Here is an 18,475-nt window from a genome sequence, read left to right on the forward strand (position 1 = left end):
GTTTAAGTAAAATGGACACGTTTCTAGAACAATGAAAAGCCAAACAAAAAAAAATCTGAACAGTAACTATGATGAGTATATACGTAGGTTCATCATACAGTCTACTCTTCTGTATGTTTAGATTTTATAAATAAAATGTTTAAAAATATGCTTTCAAGAAGTAATGCTTTCCCCTGTCTGATAAGGACTAAATTTGCTCAACACTGCTACTGCTAAGTCGCTTCAGTCGTGTCCGACTCTGTGCGACCCCATAGATGGCAGCCCACCAGGCTCCCCGGTCCCTGGGATTCTCCAGGCAAGAACATTGGAGTGGGTTGCCATTTCCTTCTCCAATGCATGAAAGTGAAAAGTGAAGGTTAAGTCGCTCAGTCGTGTCCGACTCTTAGCGACCCCATGGACTGCAGCCTACCAGGCTCCTCCGCCCATGGGATTTTCCAGGCAAGAATACTGGAATGGGGTCCCATTGCCTTCTCCGTGCTCAACACTAACAGTAGCTAACAAGTCGATCCAACCAACACACAGGAAATGTCCAACAAGAAAGGGGTCCCTGATTGGTATAGCCGGGTTTAGCTAACTCAGGTGGTAGAGCAAGAAGGATTCGGCTCGCCTCATCCAGAGTGCCACGCGCCTGCGCAGGTGAGGCTGCTCAGCTAACTGTTCGAGGGCGGAAGCGCGGGTGCCCTGAGCCACGTGACCACGGGTGAAAGGGGGCGGGGCGCGCGGGACGCGCTGCCGCGTAGTCGCAGACTGAATAGGCGGCGGCAGAGCATGTGTGCTTCACTGAGGTTGCTAGTCTGCTGGGACCCGAAGGTTGAATGTCTCTCCGTAGCCGGATCGTGAAGCCGGCGGCTGCGAGAACGCGGCGGCGGCGGAGGAGGGAGAGGGCAGCCGGAGACAGGCCGGGCGCCCCTTTCCGAGGCTGACGGCCTCCGGCTACGCAAGAGTCATGGCATCGCTGGCAGATCGAGTACGGGGCAACGGGCGCATCGCGGCCGGGCTCCTACTCAACCTACTGGTGTCCATCTGCATTGTGTTCCTTAACAAATGGATCTATGTCCACTACGGCTTCCCCAACATGAGCCTGACCCTGGTTCACTTCGTGGTCACTTGGCTGGGCTTGTACGTGTGCCAGAAGCTGGATATCTTTGCCCCTAAAAGTCTGCCGCCTTCCAAGCTCCTCCTCCTGGCCCTCAGCTTCTGTGGCTTTGTGGTCTTCACCAACTTATCTTTGCAGAATAACACCATAGGCACCTATCAGCTCGCCAAGGCCATGACCACGCCAGTAATCATAGTCATCCAGACCCTCTGCTACAAGAAAACCTTCTCCACCAAAATACGGCTCACGCTGGTAAGTAGCTTCAGGCGGGTGAGGTGCGCCTCTAACAACTCACCTGGACCATCTTTCTCCCCCGGGAAGTTTGCGTAACCTTGCGCCATCCTCTTTCCCATGATCGTAAAATCCACACTTGAGTCATTTGTGAACTTCACGCTTATTTGGGAAAGGTGAAAAAAAAGCCATCTTGGCGCTCTGTTGGGCTTTCAGCACAGTAGACTGTACTTGTGTGAGTTTTAGTAACTACTGTTTGATGGAAATCCTTATGCTGTGATTTCTGAGTAAGAAAGAAAGCTGTATTGAGTGATGCAAATTCGTATCGGATTAAGTGGAAAATCTCAAACTGACTTTATGATAAACGTTAAATGTCTCACAGGATATGTTTGTGTTGACATACTGCAGAGGTTTCATAGTCTTTACATAAAAAAAGATGGGCTAAAATAATTTTAGTACTTCATAACTTGCAGAACTTAAAATCCTAATGCTTTTTTTTGTTATACCCTTGTGTTTACATGTTGTTTAGACATTAGTTTTGTAGTCCATTTACTCCGATGTGCTCGCATGTGGTATTTTCATGCAAAGTGCAATGCATCGACTCATTATTTTACCCAGAATTTTAAATAAAATTAAATGTGAACAAAAATATAGAATTATTTTATTCAACTTTGAGGAAGTAGGATTAACAGTTCTTTTTTTTTTTCACATGGAAGAATATTTGTAGAGGTTCATTGTTTCCTAGTGGCATTTTTATGGTTAACCTTGTAAGACACTGTGAAAGGAATACAAATTTTATGTCTCATAAATTTAATCTGAACAGCATCTACTTCTTTTTCTTTACAGATTCCTATAACTTTAGGTGTAATCCTAAATTCTTATTACGATGTGAAGTTTAATTTCCTTGGAACGGTGTTTGCTGCTCTTGGTGTTTTAGTTACATCCCTTTATCAAGTGGTTGGTAATTTTTTTTTTCTTTATGTGCCTTTTAGCAGGTTTCATAAATTTTGAAGCTGTGCCCCAAGGTTTAGGCAATACAGTATAGAGACAATAGACTGTTGGGAAGAAAGCATAATTGCATAAATTGTCTGACTCAAGTTGAAGAGAAGAAAGGAGACAGAAATGTGGGTGTATGGTGTTCACCAAGTGTCTCCCTACCTGTTTGTAAGTGTATAATACCCACACTTCACAGTCTGAGTTTCGGGTGATGGTATAATGTTTTTTGGGAAATCCTTACAAAATGAGTAATAAGACTTTTTTACTTGAGGATTGTGTTCATGGGTTTTATGGTATTTATCATTTACTCTTTAATTATGATGTTACTATGAAGGAGTAAGTACAGATCCAAAAAATTGAACAGGAAAGGAAAATTTCAGATTTTGTAAATCTTTGCCTCAAAAGATATGCTGCTGTTACAGCTTATATATTCTAATGATTTGTCTCTGTCAGTATTTTATAGCAATGAGTATCTCACTTCTTGCACTAGCCTGATGCCTTGCCTGTGGGAGGCATTTACTGAAAAGTTGTTCATGGATTTATTTCCTTCATTACCATAAAATCTCAACAAGTTTTTTTTGTTTGTTTCTTATATAGTGGGGAAAAGAATAATGAATGACGAAGGGTACAGTGAAACAGTATTTTCTCTATACTGAAAACCTTGGACCGAAAATTCTGGGTATGCCTGCATGGGGAATCAGAGCCAAATGTGTGATCAATTTTACTTTGTTCACAAGCATCCACTAGTTGTAAACTAAAGCATTTTTATTATGAATGTTAGGAATTTAATAATGCAGCCTTAGCATTTTCTAGTACTGGTTAGTTCAGAAACATTGTTACGTGAAAATTCTGGGGTTGAATAAGTTTCTTAGTGGCAGAGAAGCAGTTTAAATAAGAGAGCAGTGACATGAAAGGATGGAGCACCCACTCAATCTTGTCACTTGGCCCCAAGATATTCTTTTACTCCAGAGAGAAATCAGAGGAAGCTCAGGTTTGTGCTTTAAGAAAACTGCATTTGGGCATACTTCAATGAGTTTAAATTTTTAATTAGATACTATTTATCTTTTTTGTTAAATGGACTTTTTGGATTCAGTATGAATTATTTGTTAGAGCAAGAAATTTTATTTGTTGAACGTTAGAGTTTCTTGTATCCTTTACGTATAACTTCAATTCAGAGTACTCATAGTACTCACTGGCCATGCCAATATGACCATTTTTGTTCAGACAAGTTTCAAAATTGCTATAGATTGGAATCAAAGAATTCTGTATCTCTCAAGTAGATATTTGAAATGAGATTGACTAAGGAATGATTGTAGACTAAACTAAGTTATGGGCAAAGTTTTTGATTATTGGTAAATGGTAAAGTTATGGTTACAGAATAGATATATTCCCCCAAAAATTCATTTTAAGCAAAGTTGTATTTTCCTATTGTATCCTTGTATAATTTCCAAGTTATTTCTTCTCATACAACTAGGGCATTGAAAGGAATTAAGAGATGAGTTAAGAGCTGAAAGAGTTAAGATGAATTAAGAGCTGTTAGATTTAGCTGTAGAAAGATGATTGAGTCTTTCCTCCATTCAGCAGACATTTCTTCTGCTTTATACTCAGCCTTGATACAGAGATGAAAAGCAGCTATAATCCAGTATCGAAGAAATGCATGGAGAAGGCTGATCACAGGTAGTGTAGCTCAGGGTATGAGGAAAGTTCTGAGGAACACCACGGAAAGAGAGACAGTTCTGCAAGGAGGTGGTGGTGAGGTAAGGCTTTATGGGAAAGTTCAAATTGAAGAGTGCATAGGAATTTGCTTAGCAGAGTAATATAGCTGAGGTCTTTCTTTGCAATGATGTGTGAAAATACAGAGCATTTTTGGAGAAGTTGGTTCTTTTTGGTGAGACTGGACTGTAGTTGCATGGTGGAAAGACAAGGCTGAGGGGTGGGTGAGACCAGATGGCACAGTCTTGAGTATCATGTGGAGAAAGTATACCCTTTATCTTGCAGACACCAGGACTGGAGTTCAGAGAGGGCAGTAACTTGATCATTTCTTGTGTTCTAGAAACTTCTGGGGGCAGTGAAGGATGAATAAAAGGGAAGACAGGTTGACAGGCAGAGCAGTCAGAAAGTGCTCCATGGTTTAAGGGGAAGACAGGAAGGACATGAACAAGGACAGTGGTACTGGACATGAAAAGGAAAAACAAACTCCAGACACCTTTTGGAGAAAGAAGTAGTAAGACCCAACTGAATGTGAGAGTGCAGACCCTACTGAAAATGAGTCTGATCCTTGGAGGAGATTGTATCATTAATTATTGGAGCAACACAGGAGGAGCTCATTTGGGGAAAAAAGTAATCAGCTTAATCTTAAATAAGCTCCTGCAGATGATCTAAGTGAAATGATCAGTAAGCTGTTAAAGGAGTGACTTAAAGGATGCTCAAGGAAGAAGGTCAGAGCTCTAGGTGTCAGTGGATAGGAAAAGGTAAGTTGGGGAGGTAAGAGGAAAGCCAGACCTTTCCCTTACAGATAGTAGGGAAGGAAGAGGTGAGTGAGAAAGCAGCACAAACCAGAGGTCAAGTTCTTCCAAGAGCAGTTGCAGGTTCTGCAGAGGGCTCCAGCTGGAAGGGGGACGAGGGCAGTCCATCAGTGTGGCCGCTGGAGGTGAAGGTGCCCTGTTGGGGGGCAGTTTCATGAGAAGGGTGACAAGCAGAAGCCAGGCTGCGCTGCAGTGAGGGCAAGCGGAGGCCTGAGAGTCACCGCCATTCCAGCTGGGCCTGCTACCTCGTGTCAGACACGCAACTGCCCATAGAGGCTGCTAGGCCACGCAGGGCTGTGCGTACACCCTCTGCATTCATTTTCGCTCACTGTGGTGTCCCAAGCAAAAGAATCAACTCTTTGTCCTTCATGTTCACAGCAGACTCTTATTAAGGCTGGCAGGATAATGCTTCACATTTCCGGCTCTTCTATTTTTGTCTTGGTGAATTTCTATAGACTTAGCGTTTATGTAACAGGATACCCGGACCTACAGGAAAAAGAATTATGTAGGAGCAGTTATTCAAAAAAGCCTGGCTGTTCTTGCCAGGTCTTATATTCAGACAGTCCTATCAAACTTTCTTTAAACCTCTTTTTCAGTTATATTTCTGAAGCATTTTGAGAACTGAAAGGGTTTGAGGCTGTGGAGTGTCTGTTCTAAGGATAGCCTTTTTAGGGGTTGTGATTATCTATAGTTTATTAGGGGGGATTTTTCACAGAAAAGTCAGCCATAGAGAGGGAGGTTCCTTCTACTCTGCCACTGATTGAGTTTTCTGAAGTTAACGAAAAGCCCTCACATACCTTTCTGACCACACACGTTGGTGGCCACCTGGGATAAATGAGGTTTCTGTTCGTCTCCAGTTAAGAGTCCGCCCTGCCTTCCCAGTCTTCATTTTGGGGGCCATTTTTAGAAAGAAATGAAGTCTGACAGTGCATCTGTATTCCTGCTTATCCTGCTTATGAAGATTAGCCTGCTTATTCCTGCTTATAAATATCCATTCATGCCTAATTTTCCCAAGATCTCTGATACCTATGCATTGATTTTCCATATTTACTAGGATCTGGAGGGAAGAGAGAATTTCTTTTCCTCCTTTAATAGTAAGAAAATCAATGATCAGACATGGAATATAGAAAACTCCTTTTATGCAAGGAACTTACAAGATATACATATATATTATTGATCTTTGATATCTTAGGCATTTCCTCTTCCCTGAGCCCTGCTCCTCATTCCTGTGTTTGTGGCCAAAGTTGCATCTTTTCTTTGTTGAGTACCATTTTTTTTTTTTTGCCTAACTTGTTCTCTCTCCTGAATTTCAGTGGGTAGGAGCCAAACAGCATGAATTGCAAGTAAACTCGATGCAGCTGCTGTACTACCAGGCCCCAATGTCATCTGCCATGTTGCTGGTCGCTGTGCCCTTCTTTGAGCCCGTGTTCGCAGAAGGAGGAATATTTGGTCCCTGGTCAGTCTCTGCTTTGGTAAGTTCTAATTGTTTGGGTGGGTGTCTAAGAAATAAGACAGTAATAATTATTAATGCAATTTTTAGTTTTCAGAGTGCTAGCTCAGATCCATTCTCACATTTAATCTTTATAATCACACTTTAAGGGAGGCAAGGTAAGATTATTTTTTTTTTAATTTAATTTTATTATGTATTTAGTAGTGATTCTGGGGCTGTTCAGGGTCTTTGTTGATGCGCAGGCTTTTCTCTAGCTGTGATAGGCAGGGGCTAATCTCTAGCTGCGGTGCGCGGGCTTCTCATTGCAGTGGCTTCTCTTCTTGTGGAGGTGGGCTCTGGGGCGGGCGGCTTCAGTAGTTGCGGCCTGTGGGCTCAGTAGCTGGGGCTCCTGGTCTCTAGAACACAGGCTCAGTAGCTGTGCCTGGGCTTGGTTGCTCCGAGTCATGTGGGATCTTCCCGGACCAAGGATTGAACCTGTTCTTGCACATTGGCAGGCGGATTCTTTACTACTGAGCCACCAGGGAAGCCCAAAGATGATTCTTTAGATGAAGACACTGAGGCAGAGAAAGGTTAAGGGACTTGCTTAGGGTGCAACAGCTAGTCAGTGGTAAAAACCAGGACTAGAATTCAGGTCTTCTGATGCCTGGTCACTATGCTGAGCATGCCTATTTGTCGTCCAGTCGCTTAGTTGTGTCTGACTCTTTGCGACCCCATGGACTGCAGCACACCAGGCTTCCCTGTCCTTCACTATCTCCTGGAGCTTGCTCAAACTCATGTCCTTGTCAGTGATGCCATCCAACCATTTCATCCTGTCGCCCCTTTCTCCTCCTGCCTTCAATCTTTCCCAGCATCATGTCGGCCCTTCACATCATCTGGTGGCCAAAGTATTGAAGCTTTAGCTTCAGCATCAATCCTTCCAATGAATATTCAGGGTCGATGACCTTTAGGATTGACTGGTTTGATTTCCTTTTTGGCCAAGGGACTCTCAAGAGTCTTCTCCAGCACCACAGTTTGAAAGCACCAGTTCTTCAGTGCTCAGCCTTCTTTATGGTCCAGCTCTCATATCCGTTCATGACTGTTGGAAAAACCATATTGGCTTTTCCACTATGGCTGCAGTCACCTTCCACAGTGATGCCAGGCTATATAGCCCACAAATATTTTGGGCATTTATTGTTTTATAATTAAAATATAGCTTTGTTGATTTTATTGTGATAATATCACAATAAAAAGTAGTTTATATTGTATATATTGTTGAACATACATAAAATTATAAAGTGAAAGTCCCCGTGAATCCTGCCACACTAGGATAATCACCTTTACCGCTTTGGTAATGATGATTTCATGGATCTTTTTGAATCCACAGATACATGCATGTGTGTGTATATTTAATTTCATATATATGTAACCATATTACTTATGCTGTTTTTATTCTGGGTTCCTTTTCCCCAGCCCCGCTACCCAGACACACTTCATCATCCCATTACCCCACTCCTTGTCCTTGAAGTAAGTCATGTTAACACTCTAGTGTTTGTTCTTGCATATTTTTCTCTGTGCTGTATATACCCTCATATAAACACATAAACATGCCCAAGCATACATACACATATGTATACTTAAATTATACACTTGTTTCTTTTACAAAAGTGGGATCATATTACACAGATTTTCTTTTTTTTAGAAATTCAAGCAAGGATTTTTTGGGACCCTGCTGTGTTAGCAGGGACTTATGATTTTCTATATCTTGCTTTTCGCACTTAACAATGTCTCATAAAAATATCTTCACATCATTCTCTTGATGGCTGTATAATAGTTGCAGTTCTTAACTACCATAAACAATATTGCATAAACAGCCTTGTACATGTGGCCTTATGAACTGGGACTTTTTATTCTGTGAAATAGAGTCTTAGAATGGAATTGCCAGATCAAAGGGGTCTGTACTTTGGGAACATTGTTTTAATAAAGTTAGAAAGTATAGTCCCCCTACTTAGGAAAGGAACTTCTGCTTCCCATACATTTAATGCAGGGCATGGGCATGTCTGTTTTGTTGGTGGTGGTAATTTATCAAACCACTGTAGTTTGGGCACCTTATACTAGGAGGGGAGAGGCTTTATGTGACTGGTCCTCTGACATTTAAAAATGAGGACCTCAGCAGAAAGACCATAAATAAAGGTCAAAGAAACAAGAGCACAGCAGTCTGAGACCACTGAATAAGGGAGAATCACCTTCATTTCTTCCTGTCTCTAGAGGGCATCATTGTCTCAAAGTGTAATTGTGTTTTTAATGATGTGAAGGTCATCAAGAAATAGGCTTGTGACATACTGTAAACTCTGTAAAATTAACAATGATACATTCCTAGAAACAATTTTTAAAATCTTTAAGGGGCAAATTTCTTTTAGTTAAAAATTTAGTGAGCCTCACTGTTGTTTAAAATACTAAAGTAAGGTATTACTGTTTCTAATTAAAAGATTGCAAATCCAACTCCCCTGGTCTAGTTACAACTGTACTGATTTAAAAACTGAGAAAACCCATATGGGACAGAAAGAGTCTTCAAATATGACATGTTTTCTTTGGAATTTAAACTCCGTAATAATTCAAATTGTAACTAATATTTTCTCTGAATTCTATTTCAGCAGTAGATAATGGCTTTATAACCTTTTTTAAATTTTTTATTTTATATTGGCGTATAGTTGATTAACAGTGTTATGTTGTTTTCAGGTATATAACAGAGTGATTCAATATACATGTATCTGTTGTTTTTCATATTCTTTTCCCAATTAGTTGTTATAGAATATTAAGCAGAATTCTCTGCACTCTACAGTAAATCCCTGTTGGCTGTCCATCTTCAGTATAGCAGTGGGTACATGTCCATCCCAAACTCCCTCGCTGTCCCTCCTCCCCACCCTTCACCCCAGTAACCATGAGTTTGTTCTCTAAGTCTGTGAGTCTGTTTCTGTTTTATACAAAAGTTCATTTGTATCTTTTTTTTTTTTAAGATTCCGCATATCAGCGATATCATATGATATTTCTCTTTCTCTGACTTGTTTTCTGACTTTTAAAATGAAATTGCGGGATATGTGTGGACAAATGTCCTGCGTGTCTACAGTGGGACAGCCCACTGTCTCCCATCCTCAGCCGAGCAGGTTTACTCATGTCCCATGCACACACCTCGGCTTTCATTCCTCTGCTTTGACCCATACTGTTTCCTGCCCCTGTTATTTCTTTTTCTAATCTAAACATGCATTGAAATCCAAAGATTTTTTTTGCTATTCCAGCCCAAAAGGACATTTCCTGTCTAGAGAAGCCTATAGAACCTATTGCCTGTTTGCCTATTAATGAGGTTAGAGCTCAAGACTAATTTTCTCTTCTTGCCTGAGCTGTGCGTCTTGTATCGCACTGTTGTTTAGTTGCTCAGTTGTGTTTGACTCTTTCTGACACCATGGACTGTCCGTGGGAATTTTCAGGCAAGAATACTGGAGCGTGTTGTCATTTCCTTCTCCGGGACTCTTCCTGATCCAGGGATCGAACCCACATCTCGTGCAAGCCTCCTGCATTGCAGGCAGATTCTTTACTGCTGAGCCACTGGGGAAGCTTCATTTGGTTAAGAGGTAGCAGAGCAGAGCCAGTTAGGAGCAGAGACTCCAGAAGCAGACTGCCCTGAGTTTAGATCTTGGCCCTTCCACTTACTAACTGTGTGTCTTAGGCAAGTTACTTGACCTCTTTGTGCTGTTTTCTTGTCTGTAAAAAGGGAAAATATTTTATTCTCTCATGGCTGTTTGCAACAATTAAACGAATTAGTACATGTAATATATTTAGAACAATTCTTGTTGCTTAGTCAGCACTATGTAAATATAAGCTGTGATTATGTTATAAAGATTTTTATGATGTCCTTGAGTGGTTTCTGAAATCTTTGAGGGCAAGAACCCATTGTGTTCCTTATAAGGCCTGGCCTAGTTTTGTGGATATCGAATGAATGCCTACTGATTCAATTTAAATAAGAATAAAATGAGCAATTCAAAGGAAAAAAGGTGTGAAAGGATATATGCCAATGTATTAACTGCGCTGAATGGTTGGGATTATAAGAATTCCTTATGAGTTCTCTTCACAGGGAAAAGTACTTTTTCCTATATGTTTAATTTTGTGTATGTGTGGATGGTAGATGTTCTCTATTCTTGCTGTGGTAACCATTCCATAATGGTTGGTTGGTTTATGGTTTAGTTGCTCAGTCATGTCCAACAGTTGGAACCCCATGGACTGTAACCAGCCAGGCTTCTCTGTCCATGGATTCTCCAGGCAAGAATACTGGAGTGGGTTGCCATTTTCTTCTCCAGGGTATCTTTCCCACCCAGGAATCGAACATGGGTCTCTTGCATGGCAGGCAGATTCTTTACTGACTGAGCTACAAGGGAATCCTATTTTGTAATGTGTGTAGGTCAAATCATGATGCTGTACACCTGAAACTTACACAGTGTTGTGTGTCAATTACATCTTGGTAAAAGTAAAAGGAAAAAAATTCCTTATGTTCTTTTTGTTCATCTTTATTTTCTAATTTTTCCATAATGAATAATATTACTTTTATAATAAGAAATTATTACAAAATAATTTTTCACTGGATAGATAAGAAAAACTAACCTGGAAATTTATATTCAGAGTCAGCATATTGTTGAAGAATTTTCCATTGGATTCTGTAGACAAAATTACAGTTTCAAATACTACTCATTCTGCTTTTTTACCCTCAGTTCTTGCTTTCTCCAAACTTGATTATCTCTTTTAAAAAATCTTATTTTGGGAAACTCCCTGGCAGTCCAGTGGTTTGGACTCCACGCTTCCACTGCAGGGGGTTCCAGTTTTGGTACCCTGATCGGGGAACTAGGATCCCACAAGGCACTGCGGTGCGGCCGAAAAAAAGTTTTGTTTTTAATGATTGATAGAAGTTCCTGATGAAGTATATTTTCACTTGATGATTGTAATGATTGCAGCTGCTTTTCATTAATGATTCTTTTGGTTTATTTGTAGCTGATGGTCCTGCTCTCTGGAGTAATAGCTTTCATGGTGAACTTGTCGATTTATTGGATCATTGGGAACACTTCACCAGTCACGTATCCTTTTCCTAACAATTCACAAATGTATAGTCTTTTATATTCTCCAAAACTCTGTCACATTGATTTCTTTATTTGAGTCTCACACTTACTATTGCATGGCCTAAATTGAGTAGATTGGGTTATTTTTAGTCTTTATGGAGATTTAACAAACTGTGAACTGGGGAGATGGGTTAGCTTTCTGTATCATAAATGCTTTTGAATTTTCTTAAGTGAGCTTTTCCCATATCAGAATTAATGCAGAGCACCACTCCTTGTACATAAACATTTGTTGAGTGAATACTGAGGTAATACTTAGGTTTCCCATCACTTTTCAGTTATTGATAGTTTGATAATAATACAAAGGAGTGGTTAATCTAAGTAACAGTAATTTCAGACTAGTCACTCTGACTTGTGAGTTTATTTTTGTACTTGTCTGGCTGGGTGTGCCTGCTTTTCTCAATATTACTTCATATCAAGAAGTGAAGTCATGACTTGAAGATCTTAATCAAACTCAGCTGCCCATTTTTAGCATTTCATCTGTAATGAGTGAACACTGAGCTGTCCACAAAGTATAAAAGCAGCATATTTGACGGCTATCAATAAATAACAACAGTTCTAATAGTAATAATTAAAAAAAAAAAAAGCAACACTTAACTAAATGTTTCTTCTGTGCCAGGCACTGTTTGAAACACCTTCTGTGTATTAACATTTAGTTTTTATAGCAGCTCAATGAAGTAAATTATGTCTTTGTTCTGCAGAAGAGGAAGTGGAGGTGCAGAGGGGTTGAATAACTCACTTGGAGTCACCCGCCGAGAAGTGTGGTGTCCAGGTTTGAACTTGGGTGGTCTAGCCAGGACTTGTGCTGCCAGATCAAGGCATCCAAGTATGTGCCCTAAGAACATCCATTCATTCATTCAACAAATATTAACTAAACGCCCACTGTAAACCATTTCTTGACTTAGTAAATATTCACATACTGAGTATCTACTGTATGTCAGGCACTGAAGATACAGTGATGAACCGAAGAGACAAAAATCTCTGCTTTCACAGGCTTAAGTTCTGGGGAGAAAGGCTATAAATAAGAAACGAAATGTGCATATGCAGTGTTAGATAGTGTAAAGTGATAAGGAGAAAAAGATGAAGCAGGGAAGGGGTTGTGAAATACTGGGGACAGGGTGAAGTTTTATGGAAGGTAGACAGGAAGGCCTCAGCAAAACAGATACTTTTGAGTAAAGACCTGAAGGAAGTGAGGTTGCTCCACGCAGAGTGGGATGGATAGCATTGCCAGGCAGAGGGAACAGCAGGTGAGAGACTGGAAGGAACAAGAAACCTGTGTGGCTGGAGCAGGGGGAACACAGGGTGGCTTTAGGAGAACTCAGGGTAATCGGGGGTCAAACTGAGCAGAGCTTTTACATGAGATGTGAAGCCGTTGAGCAGGGACAGGACACGATTTTATGTCTGTTTTAGTAGGATCCCTCTGGGCTATTGTGTTGAGAACAGGCAAGGCAAGGATTTTCAACCTCAGTGCTACTGACCTTTTGATCCAGACAGTTCTTTGTTGCAGAGGCCTGTCCTGTCCATTGGAGGATGTTTAGCAGCATTTCTGGCCTCCACTCACCAGATACCAGTAGCACCCTTTTCCCCAATTATGAAAACCAAAAACGTCCTTGCCCAGGTAACAGAATCACTCCCAGTTGAGAACTACTGCATTGAAAGGGGCAAGAGACGAAGGGAAGCCATCTGCTGCTGCTGCAGTATGCTAATTTAGAAACTACACTGGTTTGGTACCAGGAGAGTCACAGTGGACGCAGTGAGAAGTGATTGGACTCTGGATATATTTCCAAATAGAGCCAGCGGGTTTTGCAGGCAGATTGGATATGGAGAATGAGAGAGGAAAGAAGGTTGACTCACCCAGCTTTGAGCCTGAGCCCCTGGTGGAGTACAGTTGCTGTGGACTGAAATAGGACAGCCCGAAGGAGGTGTGGAGGTGGGGAGGAAGACCAGGTGCTCAGTTTGGGGTGAAACAAGTCTGAGAGTTCAAGATCGAGGTCTTGGCTGGAGGTATTCTGGAGAGAGTTGGTGGTGTATAGACGTGGTTTGAAGCAGTGAGTCTGGCTGACATTACTAAGCACACAGGAAGAGGAAAAAATGGTGTCTAAAGACCAAGTCCTGGGTCACTTCAGTGTTTAGAGTTTGCAGAGATGACAGGAGCCAGGCGGAAGGGGCAGTGAAGGAGCAGTCGAGGTGGGAGGAAGGAGGAGAGGGTGTAGAAACCAAGTGAGGAGGAGGGGAGTCAGCTGTGTCCAAGGCTGCTGCCAGGTCAGGTTCAGGTAATTGAGGAAGGGGCTTGGTGAGGTGGAGGCACTGATGATTTTGACAAGAACTTCAGAGTGTCCATGTAGAAGCCGACTGGAAGAAAGTGCAGAATTAGAGTAGTTGGAGATGTTGAATATAGCTTGCTCCTGTTTGTTTGTTTGTTTTTTCCCCTAATTTACAAAAGGATTCACTGAAGAATTTCTTTAAATTTGCCTTTCCTCTCATATAATTATCTTTAACAGACCTTGACCACTTAAAAGAAAGGCTGAGGAGTAAGGAAATGCTGACACGTGGGAGCCAGTGCACTTGAAGATGGCTCATAATTGAAAATGAAGCCTATTTTATTATGGTTATAATTAACATTCTTGAGAAGGTCCTCTGTCCCACAGGAAAAGTACTGCTGTTGAGGCAGGCAAGCACAGGTACCCTGGTGACCTGACCTGTGCTCTCCTGCCCAGGCAGAACTTCCTGGTTGCCTAGTTGGGCTCCGAACAGAGGAGGGAACCAGGACTTTGAGGTTGGACAGGTCCAGGCATGTAGCTGCAGCTCTGCTGCTGCCTCAGCGAGTTGTGGGAGATCTCTGGTCCCACTCTCATCATTTATGAAATGGGGGTCATGGTACCTACATGATTAGGTTGCTGTAAGTGTCTGAGAGAATATGTGTCCAGCACCTGGCCAGTGTTTATTAGGTGTAAGTACCACTGTTAATGGGCTTCTCTGGTAGCTCAGCTGGTGTAGAATCCACCTGCAATGCAGGAGACCCCGGTTCAATTCCTGGATTGGGAAGTTCCCCTGGAGAAGGGATAGGCTACCCACTCCAGTATTCTTGGGCATCCCTGGTGACTCAGACAGTAAAGAATCTGCCCACAATGTGGGAGACCAGAGTTCAGTCCCTGGGTTTGGAAGATCCCTTGGAGGAGGGCATGGCAACCCATTTTTGCCTGGAGAATCCCCATGGATGGAGGAGCCTGGCAGGCTATAGTCCATAGGGTGACAAAGAATCAGACACGACTGAGCGACTAAGCGCAGCACAACACTGCTCTAAATAGCTCACATACAGGGACCTTACTGGGTGCTCGAAGCCTTGCGTATATTAGCTTAGTTAATCCTCACAATGACACCGGGACAGAGTGGTAGCTCTTTCTAGTATTATTAGGAAGAGTACATGGGTACGTATCAGACATCTGAAATACAATAAAGTACTAATTCATATAGAAAAAACGATTTAAAATTCAGTAAGAATAATTTGTAAAGGTACCAGTTGTGTCTTTAGTTAGCCTTTTAAATAAACAGTGATTTGGAACTGCCTTAATCCAGCAGCAAGTTACAGGCACTAAATTCAACTCAAACATGGACTTTAGAGTTAAATAGACCCATCTATGTTTGACCTCTGGCCCTGCCACTTACTAATTCTGTGATCTAAGTTACTTAAAATCCTCGAGCCTCCGCTGTTGTAAACGAGAAGAGTGATTGCAGTGAAGGGAAATACGATGCTTAAATATTATAAAACGGTGTTAGATATGCGCCTGGCACAGTGCCTGGCATGTCACTGGTGCTCATGCTAGTCCCTCCCCTGTCCCCGATTCCCTCCTAAGCTTAAGCACACTGGCTGCGTTGCCCTTGAGTCAGCCCTCTGGCGCTTTACACATTTCATCTCACTTGCCAAGGGAAGTTTAGAAATGGCTCCATAAAACAGCATCACAAATTGCTCTACAAAAGAGCTTCTCTGTACCTTGTTCTGAATCCCTTTCCCAACTTTGTATCGCAGCCCCTTCTCTCTTCTTTGGGGAGGTCAGCAGGGAGAGTTGAAGGAGTCTCCTGTCACTGATTAATTACTAAAAGCTACCCGAAGAAACTAGGATTCACCCAGGACTTCACTGAAGTTCCTGTTCTTTAGACTTGGGAGCTGCTCTTCAGTCTGTGTTTCATGTACTTCTCTCCAGCCATTGGAAGCCTTTGCTTAGTGTGTGTGTGTGTGTGTGTGTGTGTGTGTGTGTGTGTGTGTGTGGAGAGAGAATACAAAACATCTAGCTTGTTATTCTTTTTTATCCTTATCTATAAACCTCAGCTATAACATGTTTGGACACTTCAAGTTCTGCATTACTTTATTTGGAGGATATGTTTTATTCAAGGATCCATTGTCAATTAATCAGGGTCTTGGCATGTTATGTACATTATTTGGCATTCTTGCCTATACCCATTTTAAACTCAGTGAACAAGAAGGAAGTAAGAGTAAATTGGTGCAACGGCCTTAATTAGGTTTTTGTAGAGAAAAAGTCACCTGAAGACAACAGAAAAAGTATTAGGTGGGCAAGTTACTTTCAAAGAAGAAATGAAAATTATGTTGCAAAATTCATTAAATGATCGTTTACAAAAAGTCAAGCAAAGGAAATTTTATTCATAAATATGACTTACTTGGGAATTTTCTGGTGGTCCGGTGGTTGAGATGCCATACTTCCACTGCCAAGGGTGCAGGCTCAATCCCTGGTCAGGGAGCTAAGATCCCGCAAGCTGTGTGGCATGACCAAAAAATAATAATAATAAAATTAATTAAAAAGTAAAATAAATATAACTTTCTCTTTTAGAGTACCTTTTAAGAAAAACTTTATCCTCTAAAGCATGGCTCATGCTTCCTTTCAAAGGTTATTCTATGAAGTATATAGAATGGTTTGGTTATATCAAATGAAGTACATGAAATTAAAGTTTTATAATGGTGACAAAGAAATTCAGATCACTGTACCACAAATGTGTAATGGCTTTTAAGGAAAGACACATAGGATTCCTCGACTTGCTCATAGGTGGTCCCCAATGTGAGTTCTGTTATAATTGAAGCCAAAGTATTCAAGTCAGAATTTAAGGCTAGCGTTTCTATTTTAGTTGTTTTAGTATAACTTCTTGCTTTTTTCATTTACAGAAATGACATATGATTGTTAGAAAGCAAAGTGCAGTAAAGGAGATCATAAAGCAAAAACCAGTTCTAAAAGTATTACTCCTCTAGTAGAAAGTGGATGTAAGATGTTAATGTTATCAAAAAAACTACAGTTTCTATGGGTGTTCTCTTGGTGAGCTCTCAAAACTATACATTAAGTTCAAAAATAAAAGAGCTCCATGTTTAAATAAAGAAAAGACTACAGGAGAAGCTGAGCAGGTTTCTTCTTATCCTGGTGACTGTTCTCCTGGCTTCTTTGAGCAATTCATGTTGATAATTGCTTAAGACTACCTCCCAGCCATCACTCCCCTACGCCCACATGTGAGGTATCTGTGGAGCGCTCTTTGACACTGAAGGGTTTGGAGTGAATTGTGTCAGCCTTTCTAAGTGGGCTAAGGAAAATTCTTGAGCAGCAAGTCAAGGTAGATGTTATCAGAGATTAAGCAGAAACTTGGTGAAGATATGAGGAAAGATTTGAAAGAGAAGTAGAGAAATAGTCAATATTTAACAAGTTCCATGAATTTTTTAAAAGGGATAATTAAATAAATTCTAGGGGAAATACATGATTTTACTTAAGAATATAATAGTGTCACATATTAAACTGCCAAATCTATTACTGGCTTCCCACTCTTGACATTTGAGAATTCAAAGCAGTTGTTGATAACCTCTCACAATAAATTGACTGAGCCAGATAATCCCTCTTATAATATTTCTTTTTCTAAATGTTATTTAGAAACTTCAAGTGAGAAAAAGAGCTCTTTGGAGGATGAAATGTCACATGTATAAAATACACCTTTTAGGACCATTTTTTTTCCCTGGCCTATTTGAAATGCGAAGCCCCACTGAAAATCGATTTTGACAATTTCAATGGATCAGTCAATCTGTTGTGTGATTTTTATGTGTGGTGTTCTGTTATTGTTTTAAATAATTTTGGTTCTTCTCAGTTTCCAAAGATACATTTTATTGTGCTAAGAAATACAAAGTGATTTGTCTTGCTGGATGAGCTTCAGGAGTTATGTCTGTCTAAGGAATATTCTCTGTGTTTTAAATGAACATATAATTGTTTACCAAAAGCTGGAGAAAAGTACTTCAGTATTTCAGAGGATCATTTGACTTCTGTGCACTAACAGCTGAGTCGATTTGTGCCATTTACAGATTCTTCTTAACTGTAAATACAACTTGGCGGGTTATAATAAATGTTGGGGGAGAGTTGTAATAAATGACTGATGTCGATAGGGATTCAAGGAAGGCTGGAGCAGGATAGCGTGGGGTGGGGTGGTTATGGATCTATAAGTGAATAAAGTATATACTATTGGAACTAGAGTCTGATAAACATTTTTTGCCCTGAAGACCGTCTTCCTTTGAAAAGGAAATTCCTGGGGGGAAAATGTACCAGATGATGAGGACCAACCGCGGAGACAAACCAGTAGTAATTCTGTGCTATGGAAGAAAACATGCTGGCTGTCCTTTTGTTAAGGATATAATTACACTTGTTTTTTTGTTGTATATTAGATGACTGTACTGCAGTTTTTACCTGTTATAAATAAAGAGAACCTGATGTTTTTATTTTCAAGTTGCATGTTAGAACCAGTAGAGGAAGGATGGCATCTATGTGTATGCAGGAGTGATGCTGGCCTGTCCAGTTCCCGAATTTGCATCACCTAAGGAAACAGAAGAGGAGGAGATGACAGAGGATGAGATGCTTGGCTGGCATCACTGACTCAATGGACATGAGTCTGAGCAAACTCAGGGAGTTGGTGAAGGACAGGGAGGTCTGGCTTGCTGCAGTTCATGGGGTTGCAAAGAGTCGGACATGATTTAGGGACTAAACAGCAACAACAAAGAAAGTCCTTA

At 41.0% G+C, this 18,475-nt stretch overlaps 1 protein-coding gene across 2 annotated transcripts; it reads left to right on the top strand.

Moving 5' to 3' along the window:
• The first annotated feature begins 713 nt into the window (after positions 1-713).
• Positions 714-17,939, top strand: SLC35E3 (solute carrier family 35 member E3). 2 transcript variants are annotated; one of them, XM_005909040.2, is made up of 5 exons: positions 716-1,348; positions 2,174-2,284; positions 6,162-6,320; positions 11,312-11,394; positions 15,761-17,939. In XM_005909040.2, exons 1-5 carry the CDS (start codon positions 947-949, stop codon positions 15,945-15,947), a joined length of 942 nt encoding a protein of 313 aa, XP_005909102.1. In that variant the 5' UTR covers positions 716-946; the 3' UTR covers positions 15,948-17,939. The 2 variants fall into 2 exon arrangements, with proteins under 2 accessions (XP_070226662.1, XP_005909102.1); XM_070370561.1 differs by lacking the exon at positions 2,174-2,284 and having other exon boundaries at positions 714-1,348.
• The last annotated feature ends 536 nt before the right edge of the window (positions 17,940-18,475 follow it).

This window comes from Bos mutus, chromosome 5 (genome assembly GCF_027580195.1).
Source record: "Bos mutus isolate GX-2022 chromosome 5, NWIPB_WYAK_1.1, whole genome shotgun sequence".
Lineage (NCBI taxonomy): Eukaryota > Metazoa > Chordata > Mammalia > Artiodactyla > Bovidae > Bos > Bos mutus.

Coding starts and splice junctions, on each gene's coding strand:
- SLC35E3 (XM_005909040.2), top strand. CDS start 947: ATGGCATCGCTGGCAGATCGAGTACGGGGCAACGGGCGCATCGCGGCC. Junction 2,285..6,161: donor TTACATCCCTTTATCAAGTG/GTTGGTAATTTT, acceptor CCTGAATTTCAG/TGGGTAGGAGCCAAACAGCA. Junction 6,321..11,311: donor CCTGGTCAGTCTCTGCTTTG/GTAAGTTCTAAT, acceptor GTTTATTTGTAG/CTGATGGTCCTGCTCTCTGG.